This window comes from Nelumbo lutea, chromosome 5 (genome assembly GCF_056320005.1).
Source record: "Nelumbo lutea isolate HS-2025 chromosome 5, American lotus-T2T, whole genome shotgun sequence".
Taxonomy (NCBI): Eukaryota; Viridiplantae; Streptophyta; class Magnoliopsida; order Proteales; family Nelumbonaceae; genus Nelumbo; species Nelumbo lutea.
In genome coordinates this window covers 30,874,267-30,892,539 of record NC_142688.1, presented here as the reverse complement: position 1 = coordinate 30,892,539, position 18,273 = coordinate 30,874,267, and the positions used below count along the sequence as shown (strand labels likewise).

The following is an 18,273-nucleotide window of genomic DNA, read 5'->3' as shown; positions in this document are numbered from 1 at the left end:
TTGTTCCCATTTCCCACCTGATATCTAACAAAACCAACGAAAAGAGAGTTGGTAGAGGAAATACCTTTCCAAGGATTTGTTGCTTTTACCCGGCTTAAGTGGACCTTGCTATCCCAACCGTTGGCATCCCTCCCATACTTGCTGTTAATGACTTCCGTCCATGTTGCTTCAAGCTCAAGGGGATATCTCCATAACCATTTCCCAAGTAGGGAAACATTCCTTTCTTTAATGTGTCCTAAACCCAGTCCGCCAGCCTTCTTTGGCCTAGAAACATGTCTCCAGCAAACTAAGTGGCTATGTTCCTTTTGTCACTTCCTCCATCCCATAAGAAGTCACGCTGTAGTTTCTCGAATTTGTTTATTATTTTCCCGGGGACTTGAAAGACCGAAAGGAAGTAAGTTGGCAGATTGGAAAGAGAGGTCTTGATTAACGTAAGTCTACTACCCTTACAAACATAGTTTTCATGGCGCCAAGGCGAGGCTAGGCGACAGGGGGGCGCCTTGTTGCCTAGGTGGGCGCCTAGGCGATGGATTTTTTTATGTTGAAAACATAAATCCTAGGGTAGTTCCCTAGGAACCATAACCATATTTTCTTAACAATAATTCATAATTTTCATAAGAAAAGTATAAAGTTCATATTAAAGTATATAAAATCAACATACTCATGAGAAGAAAAAGAAGGAAAATAAAATTCAAAAAATATAGGGGACAACATATTCATGAGAAGAAGAAGAAGAAGAAGAAGAAGAAGAAGAAAATGTGCTGACTAGATAAAATTTTAAGTTCTTCCTTACTTATTGGTTCGGGTTTTGAAGTCTTTGAGGGTTCAATACAGCATTTAGCAATGTTTGTGTTGATTAAACCCTAATAAATGAGAAAACAATGAAAAGAAATTAGTATGCAAACACAAAATTATTATTTTAGTTTAATAATGTCTATTTTATAATTACAATCACAAAAAAGAATGAACAAAAAAGTATTTTATGGTAGGAAGTAAAAAACTGCTTGGCGAGCCTCAAAGGGCACCTTGTCGCCTAGACGTCGCCTTGACAACTATGCTTAGAAAGATAATTTTTTTTCCAGGTTGCTAATCTTTTCTCACATTCCTCCACAATCGGATCCCAAAAATTCTGGTTCTTTGGGTTCCCACCAAGTGGCATCCCCAAATAGGAGATGGGAAGGCTTTCCACTTTACACCCCAACAACTCCTTAAACCTGTCTAGCAGGGAATCATCCACATTTAATCCTACTATACTGCTCTTTGAGAAGTTGACTTGGAGCCCAGTCACCAGTCAGCTTCCAAGAACAAAATTATGTTGTCTGCATTCCCAGTCAGCTTCCAAGAATAAAATTATGTCCTCTAGCAGGGAATCATCCACATTTAATCCTTAAACCTGTCTAGCAGGGAATCATCCACATTTAATCCTACTATACTGCTCTTTGAGAAGTTGACTTGGAGCCCAGTCACCAGTCAGCTTCCAAGAATAAAATTATGTTGTCTGCATTCCCAGCCAGCTTCCTTTTTTTCACTTCCTAAGAATTGCATTACGGCCATTCATTTCTCTATTTTGAGTTCTGTAGTCATGCTTGGTTCAGTGAAATTTTGTATTTCTATAGAGGAATGGTGGTTTTCATATCCAAGAATACTCCTTGTGCTGTTCATATTGAGGAAAATATTTGTGTTGCCTTTTTTATGTCAAGAACTTTACTTTCCATTGAGACTGAATTTCAATTCTTTTTCTATTTGGTAATCCATGTTATGAGAAAGATGCTTATGTCTTTTAGCTTTGCACCTTCTACCATATTTCAAGTGAAGCTGTCTTAATTTCAGCACTATGAGCTAATAATATTCTATATTGGATAAGTTTTGTAAGTTTTGATGGTTTGCTTGTATATTTGAATATATACAAAGTCTTCAGCACAATAACATTTTTTTGGTCAACCATAAATGCTGCATAGAGTTCTCATGATGCAACATTTTGAGCTTGCAAGATTTACAGCCCTGTAGTGCTTTTGCAGTACTGGTATTCTGATGTTCATGTACCATAAAATTGCTCTTGATTGTATGCCCCCCACTTTGCTATATTATCAGGCATATTAGCATTCTGAGGTATTTTAGGCTACCTATTATACCATGAAAGCTGCTATTTTTTTTTTTTGATAAAACAAAGAGGTGCTACACGAGACGGGGGGTAGCACCCCCCCTCAGATTGTTCCAGCAAATAACATTGAGATCCCAAGGGGGATTACCAAGGTCAAAAGAAAAATGGCCATTCCCTACTGGATGAACCTTGCCCGCTATCCAGTCAGCCGCTTTATTAGCTTCTCTAAACACATGCCTATACTCTACTCTAAATCCAAGCTAGTCTTTGATCTGTAAGCACTCTTTAACAATATTTCTAATTGTTAATGTCGAGTATGTAGGGGTATTTCTGTCTTTGTGCTTATGGTTAGGTGCTGATGTGTAAGTTTATGTCAGATCTAATGCCCCTAACTTAAGTAGGGGCACATGTGACTTTTCCACAATATTTTTAGTAATATAAAACAGATCTGGCCGAATGGGAGGGTTGACTTTTCTCTCATTCGAACCAGACCTTTTTCTCCTTATCCTCTCTTCTACTCTTCTCCTTTCTCTCTTTCTCTCTTTCTCTTTTCTCTCTTTTCCTTGACTATTATCAGTCTAACAAGCAGGCCGAACTCTAATATGGTATCAGAGCTAAACTGAGCAAATCGGATCTGCCCAGAATTCTGTTCTCTGTGCACCCAGTCTTGGTCTTTCTCTTGCTTTCTTCGCCATCAGTTGGAGATAAGGGAAAGGGCTGAAAAGGAGTGTTTGCCTTCTTCCCTTGGAGGTTTCTATGCCTCCAGTTGTGGTGTTTGTGGTCGGTTGCTACAGTTTTTAAGAAGTCCTCCCCTAATCGATGAAGAGAGGAGGACTAATTCGTGTGGTGCAGTGGGTGCTTTGTGTGGTCTGGTTTTCGAGTGATCAGGCAAGAGGTTCTATGCATTCTCTTGGTGTGAATTAAATGATAAATCTGTTTCAGACGGTATGGTGGGATTTCAGATTGTTGTGTGCTAGGGTTTGTGCAGTTTTCAGTGTGATTCGAAGGGGAAGTGTTCCTCAAACAGTGTGGTGAAGTTTCAGGTAGTCGTGAGGTAGGGTTTGTGGTGTAAAGAGTGCAGTTTACAGCAATAGTAAGTGCTGAAATAAGTGTGTAGTGTGGTCTAGTGTGCCGAATTCAGCAATGGGATACAGTAGTGATAGCAAGACTAGTGTGATGGTTCCTACTGATTACCTGAATGTTCAAATGACCTCCATTAAGCTGAATGGAGAAAATTATGTACCTTGGGATAAATCTGTAGAAGTATTTCTTAAGGCAAATAAGGTAAAACACATAAGGGACGAAAAACCTTCCACCGATTCTCATGAGTATGATGATTGGGAGCAAGCTGATGCACAAATTATCACATGGTTATGGAATAGTATGGAACCCAAGATTAGTGTAAATTTCATGTTTCTTGATACTGCCAAAGAAGTGCGGGACCATGCTAAGAAGCTGTATTTGAGCCAAGACGATACAACTAGAGTATATTAGTTGTATCAAGAATACTTCAATCTACAACAGGGTAATCAGAGTCTTGAGGAGTACTATGCTAGTATGAGAAACATTCGTAATGAATTGAATGTTTATCACTCCCTCACTTCTGATGTCAAAATTCAGCAACAGTAGAGAGAACAACTTGATGTGACTCGATTTTTGGTGGGGCTGAAATCTGAGTATGAACTAGTGCAGGCTCAGATATTAGGAGGGTTAGGTCTCCCTTCCTTAGAAGAGGTGTTTGCTCGACTTAGGAGGATTTTCATTGGATCTATCGAGAACCCTAATGTTAACGATAGATCATCCTTTGTAGTATCCAGAGGCCGTGGTGTTAGAGGTGGAGCTCAGTCTGGCCGTAGTGGCAGTAGTGGACCGGCATATGGCCGGAGTGGTGGTAGTGAACCTACATATAACCGTGGTGGTGGTCGTACTGGAGGTCGAGATTCAGGGGGAGCCCGTGGCAGAAGGCGTAGTTTGGGTCCGAGGAGGTGTACACATTGTGGTATGGATGGACATACCATTAATTATTGCTATGACTTGCATTGTCCACCCTCAACTTGGGCCAATCATGTCGTGACTAGTGATAGTAGCTTCAGACAGGAAAGTAGCTTCAAACAGGGGTATAAGACAAGGAGACCCCCTTTCTCCTTTCTTGTTCATTCTAATTACGGAGGTTTTGGGGAAACTGATTCACATAGCAGATTCTAGGGGGCTCATTAGAGGCTGGAGAGTTGGGAGGGTGGAATCCCCCCTTCACTCACTTACAGATTGTTGATGACACGATTCTGTTTTGTGAAGGCGGTAATGTGAGCTTTATCAGGAACTTGAAGTTGGTGATACAATTATTTGAGCAAATGTCCAACTTGAAGGTTAACCTTGGGAAAAGATGTGTAGTGGGGGTGAATTTGGAGGAGGGAGAGATCAGGGAGAGTGCTGAAGTGCTGGGGTGTGAAGTCTCAGGGTGGCCTTTGAACTACTTGGGGTTGCCATTAGGTGATAATCCTATGAGAGAGAGCTTTTGGAACCCGATGGTGGAAAGGTTTGAAAAAAGACTGGTATCCTGGAAAAAGAACTACCTCTCTCTTGGTGGGAGAATTACACTAATTAAGGCCACGCTTGCTAACTTACCCATCTTTTTCCTATTGGTGTTTAAAATCCTAGTGAAGGTTGCTAACAAATTGGAGAAGCTAATGAGAGATTTCCTGTGGGAGCCAGGAGAGGAGAAGAGGGATCTTAGAGTTAGCTGGGAGATAGTGTGTAGGAGTAAGACTTGTGGTGGTTTGGGGCTTGGGAGTATTAGGAGAAGGAATATGACTCTGTTGGGAAAGTGGTTGTGGAGGTTCCCTATGGAAAAGGAGAAGCTATGGGCTAGAGTAGTGGCAAGTATACATGGGTTGGAGCACAATGGACGGGACGCTGGAATCATTCATGACCTGCTACTAGTTTCCTCCCCTAATATCAGGTATGATTTGAATTCCGGTAACTCCATAAAATTTTGGGAACAAACTTGGGTGGGGAGTGCCCCTCTAAAGGATCGGTTTCCTTCTTTGTATGCTCTTTCTGATTTAAAAAAATGAGCCAATCTCGTCTTTCACCACCCCGTCCTCTTCCACTTTTGGGATTGGGTGGAACTTGGGTCTAAGAAGGGATTTGAGGGACTCAGACTTCGACAGTATTTCGAGCCTTATTGCACTTCTTGATAACGTTGTCTTAGACCCCACTAGGGCGGATTGTAGAATTTGGACACCTACCCCCAATGGCATCTTTTCTTATGCTTCTTTCTTCAAAGTCTTAAGTCAGTCCACCAGTCCTACTTTCCCCCCTTTCCCTGTTGATGAGGTTTGGTGCAGAGCAATACCTCCTAGGGTTGGTAGTTTTTGTTGGGAAGCCTATCTGGAAAGAATCAACACTAGTGATCTACTCCAAAAAAAGAGACCCAATACTTGCTTGTCACCTCAGTGGTGTGTTCATTGTAAAGTGGATGGGGAGACTGGTTTTCACCTACTGGTGTCTTGCCATTTTGCGAGGTCAATTTGGGATTGGGCTTTCTCCCTATTTGGATGTAGCTGGAATCCTCCACCAGACTTGCAGGGCCTTTTTTCCCCTTCTTTTTTCAGATGGCGGATAAAAAGGGGAAGAACTATGTGGAGAGGACTAAGGGCTGCAGTATGTTGGACACTTTGGGAAGAAAGAAACTCCAGGATATTCTCAGAAGCTGAGAGAGGAGTAGCAGATCTGAGGGCTATCATACATATTAGGGCTGTACAGTGGCTGAAATCTTTGGAGCTATTCACAGATTACACTGTGGATGACATGTTGAGGAAGTGGGGTGAAATTGCAAATTGCACACAGACCAAGTCAGTAATGAGTGTGGCTTAGACCCCTCCACCTGGTGGATTCTTGAAATTAAACTTTGATGGGTGTAGTAGGGGAAATCCAGGACAATCGGGGATTGGGGGTGTTTTTAGGGATGAAAATGGGGTCATTTCTGCCATATTCTCAGGCCCAATTGGAGTGGGTGACTCCCTTAGAGCTGAGATCTTTGTAGTTATGGAAGGAGTCCGGAAAGCTAAGGAGTTGAACATCAGGAAACTCATAATTGAAGGGGATTCAGAGGTGGTGATAGGGTGGCTGATTAAAGATCACAATGGCTTATGGAAGTACAACAATGAGAGGAGGAAATTCAAGTGGCTGGTGTGGGAGATGGAAGTTAAGACATGTTGGGTTAAAAGATCGACTAATTCCCTAGCTGACGGTTTAGCTAAGCAAGGGGCAGAAAGGGATTCATTGTTTTGGGCTAAGCTGTAACTTTAGTGTTTTTTTCTTTTTTTCCTTTTCTTGAGGTTCTTTATTGCTCTTGGAAGATAAGTGTGTTTGTCTTCCTCTTGTAAATCTTCTATTGATGATTTAATGAAAGTGTTATTGATAAAAAAAAAAAAGTATGAGAGGTTTGTTCAGGCCACATCTCAGCAGAACACGGCCACTCTCGCACACTCAGGTATGGCTTGTCTGGCATCCACACCCAATCCCTGGATTATTGATTCTGGAGCCTCCGATCACATGACTGGAACTCCAGGTGTGTTTTCTTCCCTCTCTCATTGCCCAACATCACAATCTGTTACCCTTGCTAATGGTTCCACATCTTCCATTTGTGGTGTTGGTAGTGTTAACATGGACCCTATATCATTATCCCCAGTTTTGTATGTCCCTAAATTTCCTTTTAATCTTATGTCAGTTAGTAAGTTGACCAAGTCTCTTAATTGCTCCATTACCTTTTACCCTTCTTCATGTGTTTTTCAGGATCTCAAGAGCTAGTAGATTGTATTATCTTGATGGTGCTGGAAGTACGTCAATAGCTCTCCAATCGTCTTTTTCTCATCTCCAGTGGCACTGTAGATTTGGTCATCCTTCACTGAAAGTTTTGAAGTGTTTGGTTCCTCCATTGAGTCATCTATCTATTTTGGATTGTGAGTCGTGTCGGTTGGGGAAACATCATCGTGTTCCCTTTAGTCCTAGAGTTGATAACCGTATGTCGAGCCCTTTTTCTTTGGTTCATTCAGATGTTTGGGGTCCTTATAAAGTAATGTCATACAATGGATATAAATATTTTGTCATTTTTGTTGATGATTAGTCAAGGATGACGTAACTCTATTTAATGAAAGAAAGGAGTGAATTGTTTACCATTTTTCAAAAATTTTATGCTGAGCTTCACAACCAATTTGGTGTTCATATTAAAATTTTTCGTTCCGATAATGACCATGAATATTTCTCTTCATCATTTCAAGAATACCTAGACCAACATGGTATTATCCACCAGACTTCGTGTACCTACACCCCACAATAGAACGGGGTGGCTGAGAGAAAGAACCGTCATCTTTTGGAAATAGCTTGATCCCTCATGCATCACATGAATGTCCCCAAATCTTTCTGGAGTGATGCAGTGCTTACTTCTTGCTTCTTGATCAACTGGATGCCCACGTCTATCCTTGATGGTCATTCTCCATTTACCACATTGTTTCCTACTTTGTCTCCGTTTCCTCTTTCTCCTCGGGTTTTTGGGTGTGTTTGCTTCGTTCATAATCTGGGGCCAAGAAAGGACAAGTTAGATGCACGATCTATTAAGTGCATCTTCCTTGGTTATTCTCGGACTCAGAAAGAGTACAAGTGTTATCATCCCAGCTCTCAACGTTCCATTGTGTGTGCTGATGTTACCTTCTTTGAGTCTACTCCATTTTTCTTGGGGTTCGGTGATGTTTCTTCCTCTTCATCACCTCCTCCCCTTCCTCTTCCAGTTGTGGATTATGTTCCTCTTGTTCCAACTGTGACCAAGTCCTTGCCTCCGGTGTCACCACCTGTTGAATGACCACCTATCCATCACATGTATACACATCGCCCACATGTACTGGCTCCTCCTCCAACTCCATCATTGCCAATAGATCCGTCAGCTGTTCCCACACCAACCCCAACCCCAGTATCTAATTTTGATCTTCCCATTGCCTTACAGAAAGGTAAACACAGTTGTACCCTTCATCCTATTTCTAATTATGTTTCATTGACTCACCTTTCCGCTTCCCATCGCCAGTTTATCTCTTTGTTATCCTCTATTGTTATCCCTAAGGATGTCCAAGAAGCCCTTGCCTCTCCAGGATGGTGCCATGCGATGGAAGAAGAACTCTCAGCTCTAGCCCATAATCATACATGGGAACTCATCACTCTTCCTCCTGATAAGCAGGTTGTTGGTTGTAAGTGGGTTTATACGGTTAAGTACTTACCTGATGATAGTGTAGAGCGGATGAAAGCTAGACTGGTTGCCAAAGGGTATTCCCAAACCTATGGTATTGATTACACAAAGACTTTCTCCCCGATTGCTAAGATTGGTTCAGTCCATGTTGTGGTTTCTCTTGCTGCAATGTATGATTGGCCCCTCTATCAGCTTGATATCAAGAATGCCTTCTTGCATGGTGATCTGTTCGAGGAGGTCTATATGGAGCAACCACCGGGGTTTGTTGCTCAGGGGGAGGATGGTAAGGTGTGTCGACTACTGAAGGCCATTTATGGGCTTAAACAGTCTCCTCGAGCATGGTTTGGCAGATTTAGTGAGGTGGTAAAGAAGTTTGGTATGAAACAATGCCAAGTTGACCATTCAGTCTTTAGTCATGACTCTCAGACAGGGAAGATCTTATTGGTGGTGTATGTAGATGATATTGTCATTACCGGAAATGATAAAATGGGCATTGACAGGTTGAAGACTTTTCTGCAAGAACATTTTCAGACAAAGGACCTTGGTAAATTGAAGTATTTCTTGGGGATAGAAGTAGCAAGGTCTAAGCATGGTATTAACTTGTGTCAGAGGAAATATGTTATTGATTTGCTTGAAGAAACAGGTTTGTTAGATGCTAAACTAACTAAAACACCTATGGAAACAAACACTAAGCTGAGCAGTGATATGAGTGAAGTGTTTGAAGACCCTGGTAGATACCGGCGGCTGGTAGGTAAACTGAACTACCTAACCATCACTCGGCCAGACATTTCATTTGCAGTTAGTGTGGTAAGATAGTTCATGCAGAAACCTCTAGTTCCACATTGGGGTGCAGTTCAAAGGATTGTGAGGTATTTAAAGGGGGCTCCTGGTCGTTGTTTGATATACAAAAGTGGTAGAAAACTTGAAATAGAAGGATATATTGATGCTGATTGGGCCGGTTCTGTATTTAATAGGGGATCTACCACAGGCTATTGCACTTTTCTTGGGGGTAATCTGGTGACATGGAAAAGCAAGAAGTAGACAGTTGTGGCAATAAGCAGTGCAGAGGTAGAATATATAGTTATGGCGCATACTACTTATGAATTAGTGTGGCTAAGGAACCTTCTACAGGAGATGGGATACACTGTTGATACTCCGATTTAACTCTACTGTGACAATCAAGCTGCAGTTCATATTTCCTCTAATCCAGTGTTTCATGAGAGAACCAAGCACATAGAGGTTGACTGTCACTTTGTTAGAGAGAAGGTGCTGAGTGGAGTGATAGACACCGCATATGTCAACACAGGGAACCAGTGGGCAGATTTGTTTACTAAAGGATTGAGTCGGGGTAGAGTGGATTACATATGTAACAAGCTGGGATTATATGATATATACTCTCCAGCTTGAGGGGGAGTGTTAGTGTTGAGTATGTAGGGGTATTTCTGTCTTTTGTGCTTATGGTTAGGTGTTGATGTGTAAGTTTATGTTAGATCTAATGCCCCTAACTTGAGTAGGGGCACATGTGACTTTTCCACAATATTTTTAGTGATATAAAACAGATCTGGCCGAATGGGAGGGTTGACTTTTCTCTCATTCGAACCAGACCTTTTTCTCCTTGTCCTCTCTTCTACTGTTCTCCTTTCTCTCTTTCTCTCTTTTCCTTGACTGTTATCAGTCTAACAGGCAGGCCGAACTCTAATACTAATCAACCAGGGGGGCTTGATATTCCCCTTGAGGTGCTAATTTGAATCATATGCAAACAACATCAAAATACATGGGGTTATCTAGCAACCCCAAACAATATTAGACACATGATAATGCATTTAGGTGATGAGATGGCAAAGACCTCATTGGGATTTTGTCCACTTCAACTACACCAAACTGCAGTTAGATATCAGTAATGAGTATGGTCTGGCCCATGTTTAGATTAGCATGTCATGATTAAAAGTAAATAATAAATATACTTTTTTCTAAAAAAATAATAATAAATATATAAAGGCCATTAAGCCCATCACCCAATGTTGGTCTGATCTATCAAGGGTTTTGGGAGGGTGAACTGGATATAGACCTAGCCTTTAGCATATTTTTGGCCCAAAGTGGCTTCTCTTAGACTCAAACCTGCATTTCCATGCCTTTCAGCCCTTGTTTTTATCGTTGCACCAACCAACCCCTTGTTAAAAGTAGATATATGAAAAGAAAATTGCAATTTTTTAATAGAAAAGCAGTTTGCTATCTCCAACTGTGTGAAAAATATAATTATCAATTATCATGCATATTCAAATATGTAGTCTCAGTTATCCTTGCTTTGTAAAATACAATGCAGATTATTAGTCTTTACCTTTAATCTGCTTTCATTTGATATTGTGCCTCTATTTTTGTGTGATTCTCCAAAACTTACTACATTTATGATGAGAACATGCAAAAATACCTTTTCCTGTTTTCAGGAGATCGATTATACAAAGGAAGCATCTAATGCAGAACGGTTTGCAAATAACTTCAAAAACATGGATTATGTAAAAGTCCCAACAATATTGTGGGAATACACTACGCCACAGGTTCCCCATTTCAATGTCATCCTACTTTTATCAAGGCAGTTTCTATTCCATATTTTACTCTTATCCTTCACTTAGTTGGACTTTATTTGCTACTATAGGTTCTGACAATGGAATATGTCCCTGGAATAAAGATAAACAGGATAAAAGCTTTGGATGAGTTGGGTGTTGATCGGCAAAGGTGAGGATACATGTATACTGATGGAATCAAATGCATGACCTTTCTCCTTTTATTGATAAAAAAAAATCAAATGCATAACCTTCCACCTTTTGCTTTCCAGTAACAAAATTTCCTTCCTATCTGTTTAAATGATTTTGATCTTGCCACTTCATTCTTGTAGGTTGGGCCGCTATGCTGTTGAATCTTACTTGGAACAGATATTATCTCATGGTTTTTTCCATGCTGACCCTGTAAGTTTCACTTATTGTTCTCTTTAAATCTTTACCAGAGTAATTAGACATTTTTCTATTTGGGATCGACCAGCATAAAAAGTTTGTGAAACTAAAACATGGAGCCAAAATTGAAGGCCTGAGCCTATATTCAGGAAACAGAACTTGTTTGCACTTTCCAATTCTTTCATGCAAATAGGTAGAGGTAGGAAAAAATTGAGGGACAGCTTTTAATAAACAAAAGTGATGTGGGATCCACAATATTGCAAAATTATAGCAGTATATGGGATTTTTGAAAAAAAAAAAACTTGGGGAAAGGGACCTCCCCTGTCTCTGCCCCAGATCATGGATCATATCTTATTAAATTATGATCTCTGTGGTCTTTTGTTACTACTAAATCCACATCCTTGTTGGCCTTTCTTAGCGGTTCTAGAATGTTGAAATTCCTTGTAACAAGTGCAGTTTGTGCTCTTCATCCACATGACAAATGCATCTTAGTCAACTTTTTTTTTTATCAGTAACAAAATGCTTTATTAAATAATAATATTTGTGAAACTTTAAGTACAAGAAAGGGGAGGTAAACTATCTTAACTCCCCCACAACAAGGAACAAAGAAGAAACAAGGAAGAAAGCTAAACATAGATTCCTTAAGCCCTTGCTTGGCTAACCCATCAGCCATTGAGTTAGCGGTTCTCTTCACCCAACAAAGAAGAAAGCTAAAAAAATGCATCTTAGTCAACTTTCCTTTATCTTGCTACCAATTGGGGCTACCCTTTGGTTCCCATGAATACACTTGTTTCTTATTCTATCCTTACCTTTCCTCTCATCCATCTCTACAACCTATTATCTTATAAACCCATTTTATGAATGTTCTATTTCTTGATGGTTCAAAATTACTTTCTAATTATGAGAAGTGTCATCTATGGGGTCCAATGGTAGCCTTAGAAACATCTAACAGCCATAGAATTATGAAAACCTGCTAATCAGACTATGAGAGCATGGAATACCTGAATGTTTCCCCAACAACTTGTGCAAATGTAGCCCCCTTCTGAGGTGATTTCATTTCAGTTTTTGTTTGCAGGTCATTTACAGGACTGGTTTTGTAGATTATAGGTGTAATAAGGTTTGATCAACCAAGTGCAAGCAGAAGCAGTTTTCTTAACTAGGCTAACATAACTGCTGGAACCTTGTGTTGGGTATATCTGTCTCAACAGTTGTCACTGTTGGGAATCATGAAATGCAATTCCCCTGTGAGTTTCCATTTTAAGGAGTGCTAAAATGTTCACAAAAAAAATGTCGGCAAAAAGAATTATACTAATTACATTGTTTTAATAAAATGATGGCGATGTTTTCTTCAATATGCATCAAAGATCAGCTTTTGTGAAATTTTAGGTTATGAACTTACAAATTTTCAATCAAAATGAGAAATATTTTACTGGAGTTATCAATTTTGATCATAAGACCAAGAAAACCTTAATTGCTTCTTGTGGATTTTGGCAAGCTTAGGAGAAACTAACAGCTATAATTTCTTAAAACAAGACTTATATATGACAAACACAATACATCCGCACGGTGGACAGGTAAATGTTATTTCATTGAGCATGTAAGAAAAGCAATTAATTGCCTTTTGCTGACATATTTTTTAGATTCTTTTCCTGTACGCTCTTTTTGTTTATATTAAAATTAAAATAAAATATAAAAGAGTAATAAAGATATAGACATTAGTTTTGAACGATCTATTTCTTGTGTTTGTATACTTTTAGTCATTAGGTGATGTTTTTGCTTTGAATGAAATTTGGTTGTTAAACTGTTGCTAATTCCAATGCCAATGTATATACATATGCTGGTGACAGGGGCAGAGCTAGGGGGACCCCCCCCAATGGTTTGATACTCTTTGCATGGTTAATTTCCCTGTTCATGGGCCGGGTTCGGGCCGCACTTTGTCTCTGTATTAACAGAATACATTCAGGCCCAAGCCCGAGCCCAGCCCAGCGCAACCATCAGGCCTAGGTCTTGAGCCCAAGCCTGGCCCTCATATAAAGCCCGAAGCCCGGCTATAAATTTGAAAAAATATTTTTATTCAATAAAAAACTGTTTTATTTATATTAAAAGACTTCAAACCCCAAAAATAATGAAAGATCTCACTAAATATATTTTTTTATTATATAATATATTATCAAGCTCGGGCTCGGGCCAGGCTTTTTTGAGAAAGCCCAAACCCGGCCCGAAAATGGTTGGGCCTGGTGTTTTGGGCCCGAGCCTGAGCCCACAGGCCTAAAGTCATGTCCAAGCCCAACTTAGAACAGGCCAGGCCAGGCTGGCCCGTCAGGCTACCTGGCCCATGAACAGGTCTAATGGTCAAAAGTGGACCTATAGTTTGGAAAAAAAAAAGAAAAAAGAAAAAACACAGAACCATGAGGTGATTTTGAGCTTCAAATGTTGCCAACAGCCGAAATGCTGCCCAGAGCCGTTTATTCATTGCGTTCACTGTTCAACCACAACACAAACCGTTGAATACTTGAAGTTTTAACTTTGAACATTGCCCAAAACCAGAACCATTGATTGAATTTGAAGTCTTGATTTAGTGATTCTTAAATACAGACTGAACTGAGAACACCACTATCTGCACACAGTAACTAAATAATAAATTAGTCAGATGTTCTCTTGAATCAATGAATCTCATCCATTTTTAAACGTTTTTTATTATGTTACCGATTAATTAGAGGAATTCAGGAGTAATGTTTTCTTAATATTTTGTTATCAGTTTGTCACTGTATGCAAGTTAGAATATGTTTTGATCAGCAGAAATTAAGTTTTATATAGACAAAGGGATGCTTAGTACAATATGAGTACAGAACTGTCAAACCCTTTCCTCAAACCCAAGCTACATAGAAGCCCAGAACAAAAGTTGTCTTGGAACTCCTTGTTTAGCTAAGGAGTCAGAAAACCCATTTGCAGTCCTTCTGACCCATTTAAACTCTGCTCCTATGTCCTTGCGACCTTTTCCACTTCCCTCACTACATGTTTAAGAGTCCAAGGGGTGTGCCTGTTTGCATTTTCCCAAGATATAACTACTTTTGAGTCCCATTCCACCTCAATTGATCTGAAACCGAACTGTTTAGCTAATCTGAGCCCCTGCAGTAAGGCCAACAATTCAGCCTTCAAGGAGTTTCCCATGCCAATAAGTCCTGAATATTTCAATACGTAGAAGTTGAAACACCAAAGAAGAGGTTTTACATTGCAGATTTGAAATTGAGGTACAACTTTACATTCTTAAGATTTATTTCTATGTTTTCTCTTTTTTTTTTGTTTTATTTATCGGTGTCTTTTTTTATTATTTTGTATGCTCGGTGGATGAATGAGGGAAGGGGGGATCATTTTCGATAAAGACGAGATTTCATTAATGAGAACCATATGTTCGACAAAAGTCCCAAACGGGCTCTGAGAAGTCAATTAAGTAAATACATAACTAATCTACTTATTATATATATATTAGTTATGATAGAACATGAATAAGGGAAAAGGATATTTGGTTAGCAACTTAGATTTCCTGTATTTCTTAGAAATATTTTGTCATAATGTTCCTCTGAGAAAATTAGCCAATTAATAGTCATGAATTTTTTCTAGTTAATAAAGAAAAAAAAGAAAATGTTAAGCTAGGATTATTTTTCAGACTGCCCTTATTTGGAAGTTAGAGTAGAGGCAAGGGGCAAAACTAGGAATTTTATCTTCTTTTCACCTTTTTTCTCAAAAAAAAAAAACACTAAGAGAATGGACTGTATCTGAAAACTTTGTCTACTGAAAAATAAATACCTAGATTTCATGGAGAGAGAACAATTAAATTCATAAAATATTAGTGAAGGAATAGCTTATATATTCTCCTTTTTACATCCATATCATGAGAGTTTGGCAAAAGTTTTAGTTCCGGCTGCCAACCAGACTCACCCTCCTTTTTACATTCAATTTAAAAAGAAAGAACCCCTCCAAAAAAAGAAGTTAGGATCCATGTTTATTTTCATATTAGCCTTTACCACCCCCCCCCCCCAAAAAAAAAAAAAAAAAAAAAGAATCCTGGCTCTGCCCCTGCTGGTGAATAATTTTGTTAAAATATCATACATGGTCAGCTTTTTGTTGTATTCTGGGTCCTGTATGTGTAGTTATTATACCATTTTCTCATTTCCTGGAATTACATTGGAAGTTTTCATGGTCCTAAAATTTTCTCCATTTGAAATCTTTATGCTTTCCTAAATTTCCTACAAAATTTTCATTTTCAGTAGACTGAAGTTCTTCCTAAAACCAAAATTGCAAACCTGGCTTGGAACTAATATGAAATTTGGTTAGGAACTTCTCAAAAAGATGCCAAGAAAAATTACATCATGGTTGCCTCTGATGCTAGATTAGACAGTGATAAATGATTCTCTCAAGGTTAACCAATGAAGTATCCCATAAATATACCTAAAATTGCAGCATCACAAAGATCATCTTGATGTGTGTTTGCATTATAATAAGTAACTTTTGAAGATTTCCTACAAATGTTGTCTTGTCTTGCTCAGACATCTGATGAAATTTTCACATTCTAAAAATGAAAATGAGTAGGTTCTATAAGTACCTTAATGTAATGGCTGGTAGGTTGCACCTCATCCATAAGATCACATGCTTCCATGCTGTTTTCCCACTAATAAAATGGTAGAAATTTGATTAGCATTCTAACTTGCAGGATTATAAACAAAAGGGTAAATTATTGTCAGGTTTTAAGTTAGGTAGCATAAAGGTTAGCACAAGGATTTCCCCTTTTCCTATTAATTGTTTCTGTCGAAAGGGGGAGATTCAATGTTTTTGTCCTTGCTAGTTTCAGGGTCTTCCTGGCCATGTATAGGATAGGGGAAAGAATTTTGTTGCTTTCATTTGGTCTTCTCATATGAAATCAAAGACATCAACCTAGACATCAACCCATGTTTCCATAATATAGGGTTTTATCTACACAACTTCATACATCATAGTGTCAGTTAGCAGCTTTTTTACTAGTTTACAATTTAACCTTAGCCAAAACCATTAGTTTTGTTCTCATTTATCTGGGTATCAAATTCTAACAATTCAAAAACCTTTTTTGATTTTACCAGTCTGTATTCGGTATGCTTGTCCACAACTGCAGCCTCTTCTGGAACTGTTGGATTTTTTTTTTTTATATGATCAATAACAGAATCATTTCATTAATGAAAGATGAAAGAAAAGAAGCCTTGTTAAAAAATTTCCTTGTTTATTGGTGTAATCATATCCTGAGTTTCTGGTTCATGAGACACCATGGTAATTGTAATTTCTAAAGCTTATGCATTATGATAATCTCCTTTTATTCCCCTCAAGTTTCACTTATACTTCCTCGTGTATATTCCCAGTGGTTGAATGATGTTAGTTCTTCAATCAGGACTTTGTAGGGTTATGTACCAATATCATGACATGTTAGTTAAAAAGGAGGCTGAAGTATGAAATATCATCATCACTGTCATCAAAGCCTTATCCTATTTTTTGTGGTCAGCTGCATAAATCCTGCTCTGTCGATCCATTCTGTCCAGGGCCATATCTTTGTTAAGGCATATTTTTTCATATCTTCTCTGACTACCTAAGTCTGTTTCCTTTCATGAATCAAATTCCATTTTTAAAAGCCTTGAATTTGCACCAAATCACAAACAATTAATATTTTTTGAATATAAAATAAAATAGATAGTATAATGAATATGACATAAAAATTAATGAAATCTGCTTCTTTGTTAAGAGGGCACCCCATGGACTTCATAATTACATTAGTTCCTGGCTGCCCGCAATGCCAACCTTATTACTAATTTTGTCATTTCAGAAGTTTTTAACCAGAACATCCTTTCTGCAGCATCCTGGAAATATTGCTGTGGATGATGTGAATGGTGGACGGCTTATCTTCTACGACTTCGGAATGATGGGAAGGTATCTTCCAGTTTCAGACCTTTGGTGATGATTAGCTCTTGATAATAGTTTTCCCCACTAATATCTCCCCACTGTTCTGCTGATACTGAGAAATATCGTTTACATTTAATTAACTCGTGGTTTGGTGCCTTGCAGTATCAGTCCAAATATCAGAGAGGGCCTACTTGAAGCATTCTATGCAATTTATGAGAAGGACCCTGATAAAGTAAATTACTCTTCCCTTTAATTGTCATCCCGAATGGTATATATATATATATTAGAATATTTTTTAGTCTATATTACACACCAAAGTTTTCTAAAGCAGCTCACACTGAATGAGCAATGACTATTGCAAGAATGTTGCAGTTATGTCAAGTTACTGGTCCTTGTGGTACCCTATTGTGAATTATGACTTACTTTTCAAAGAAACTGCTTTTTTGCAGGTGCTTCAGGCCATGATCCAGATGGGTGTTCTCGTGCCTACTGGAGATATGACAGCTGTTAGAAGGACAGCGCAATTCTTTCTTAATAGGTGCTTTCAAGAGAGAGAGAGAGAGAGAGAGAGAGAGAGAGAGAAAGAGAGATTTGTTAAATGTTTAGTTCTCATGTTACAAATATTATTGCTGATCTATGTAATTGAAAATTGCATACAGCTTTGAGGAGCGCCTTGCAGCACAAAGGAAAGAGAGAGAGATAGCTAAAACAGAGCTTGGCTTTAAAAAACCATTAACTAAGGAGGAAAGGATAGAGAAAAAGAAGCAACGGCTAGCTGCAATTGGTAATGCACTTGTCATATCTTTTATGCATGTGAATCAAGGCCTTAATGACTTTCCATTTGATTTGATCCATTAACTTACTAGTGTTTGGTAGGTTAGACTTAATTTTTACGTTGGGAAGTTAGGCTTTTTCCTACGAGACTTGAATGAAGATTACATTGACTTTTGATTGTTTTTGAATTTAAACAAGAACAAGGAGCCAAAGAAAGGGGAGGTTGAGGGTACAATATGTTCATAAGCAATTTTTTGTCACTCCAATTTTATTGGCTTTAAATATCCTCA

General features: G+C 38.8%; 1 protein-coding gene across 2 annotated transcripts in view; it reads left to right on the top strand.

The window, feature by feature from the left end:
• The window catches only part of ATH13 (ABC2 homolog 13), a 44,299-nt gene that overhangs the window by 15,688 nt on the left and 10,338 nt on the right, over positions 1-18,273 (top strand). For both annotated transcript variants that reach the window (XM_088944060.1, XM_088944059.1), the window contains exons 7-13: positions 10,784-10,894; positions 10,993-11,072; positions 11,233-11,302; positions 17,163-17,236; positions 17,372-17,441; positions 17,659-17,747; positions 17,869-17,993. In XM_088944060.1, coding sequence (XP_088800186.1) covers positions 10,784-10,894; positions 10,993-11,072; positions 11,233-11,302; positions 17,163-17,236; positions 17,372-17,441; positions 17,659-17,747; positions 17,869-17,993 — 619 coding nt within the window. The remainder of the gene's footprint in view (positions 1-10,783; positions 10,895-10,992; positions 11,073-11,232; positions 11,303-17,162; positions 17,237-17,371; positions 17,442-17,658; positions 17,748-17,868; positions 17,994-18,273) is intronic.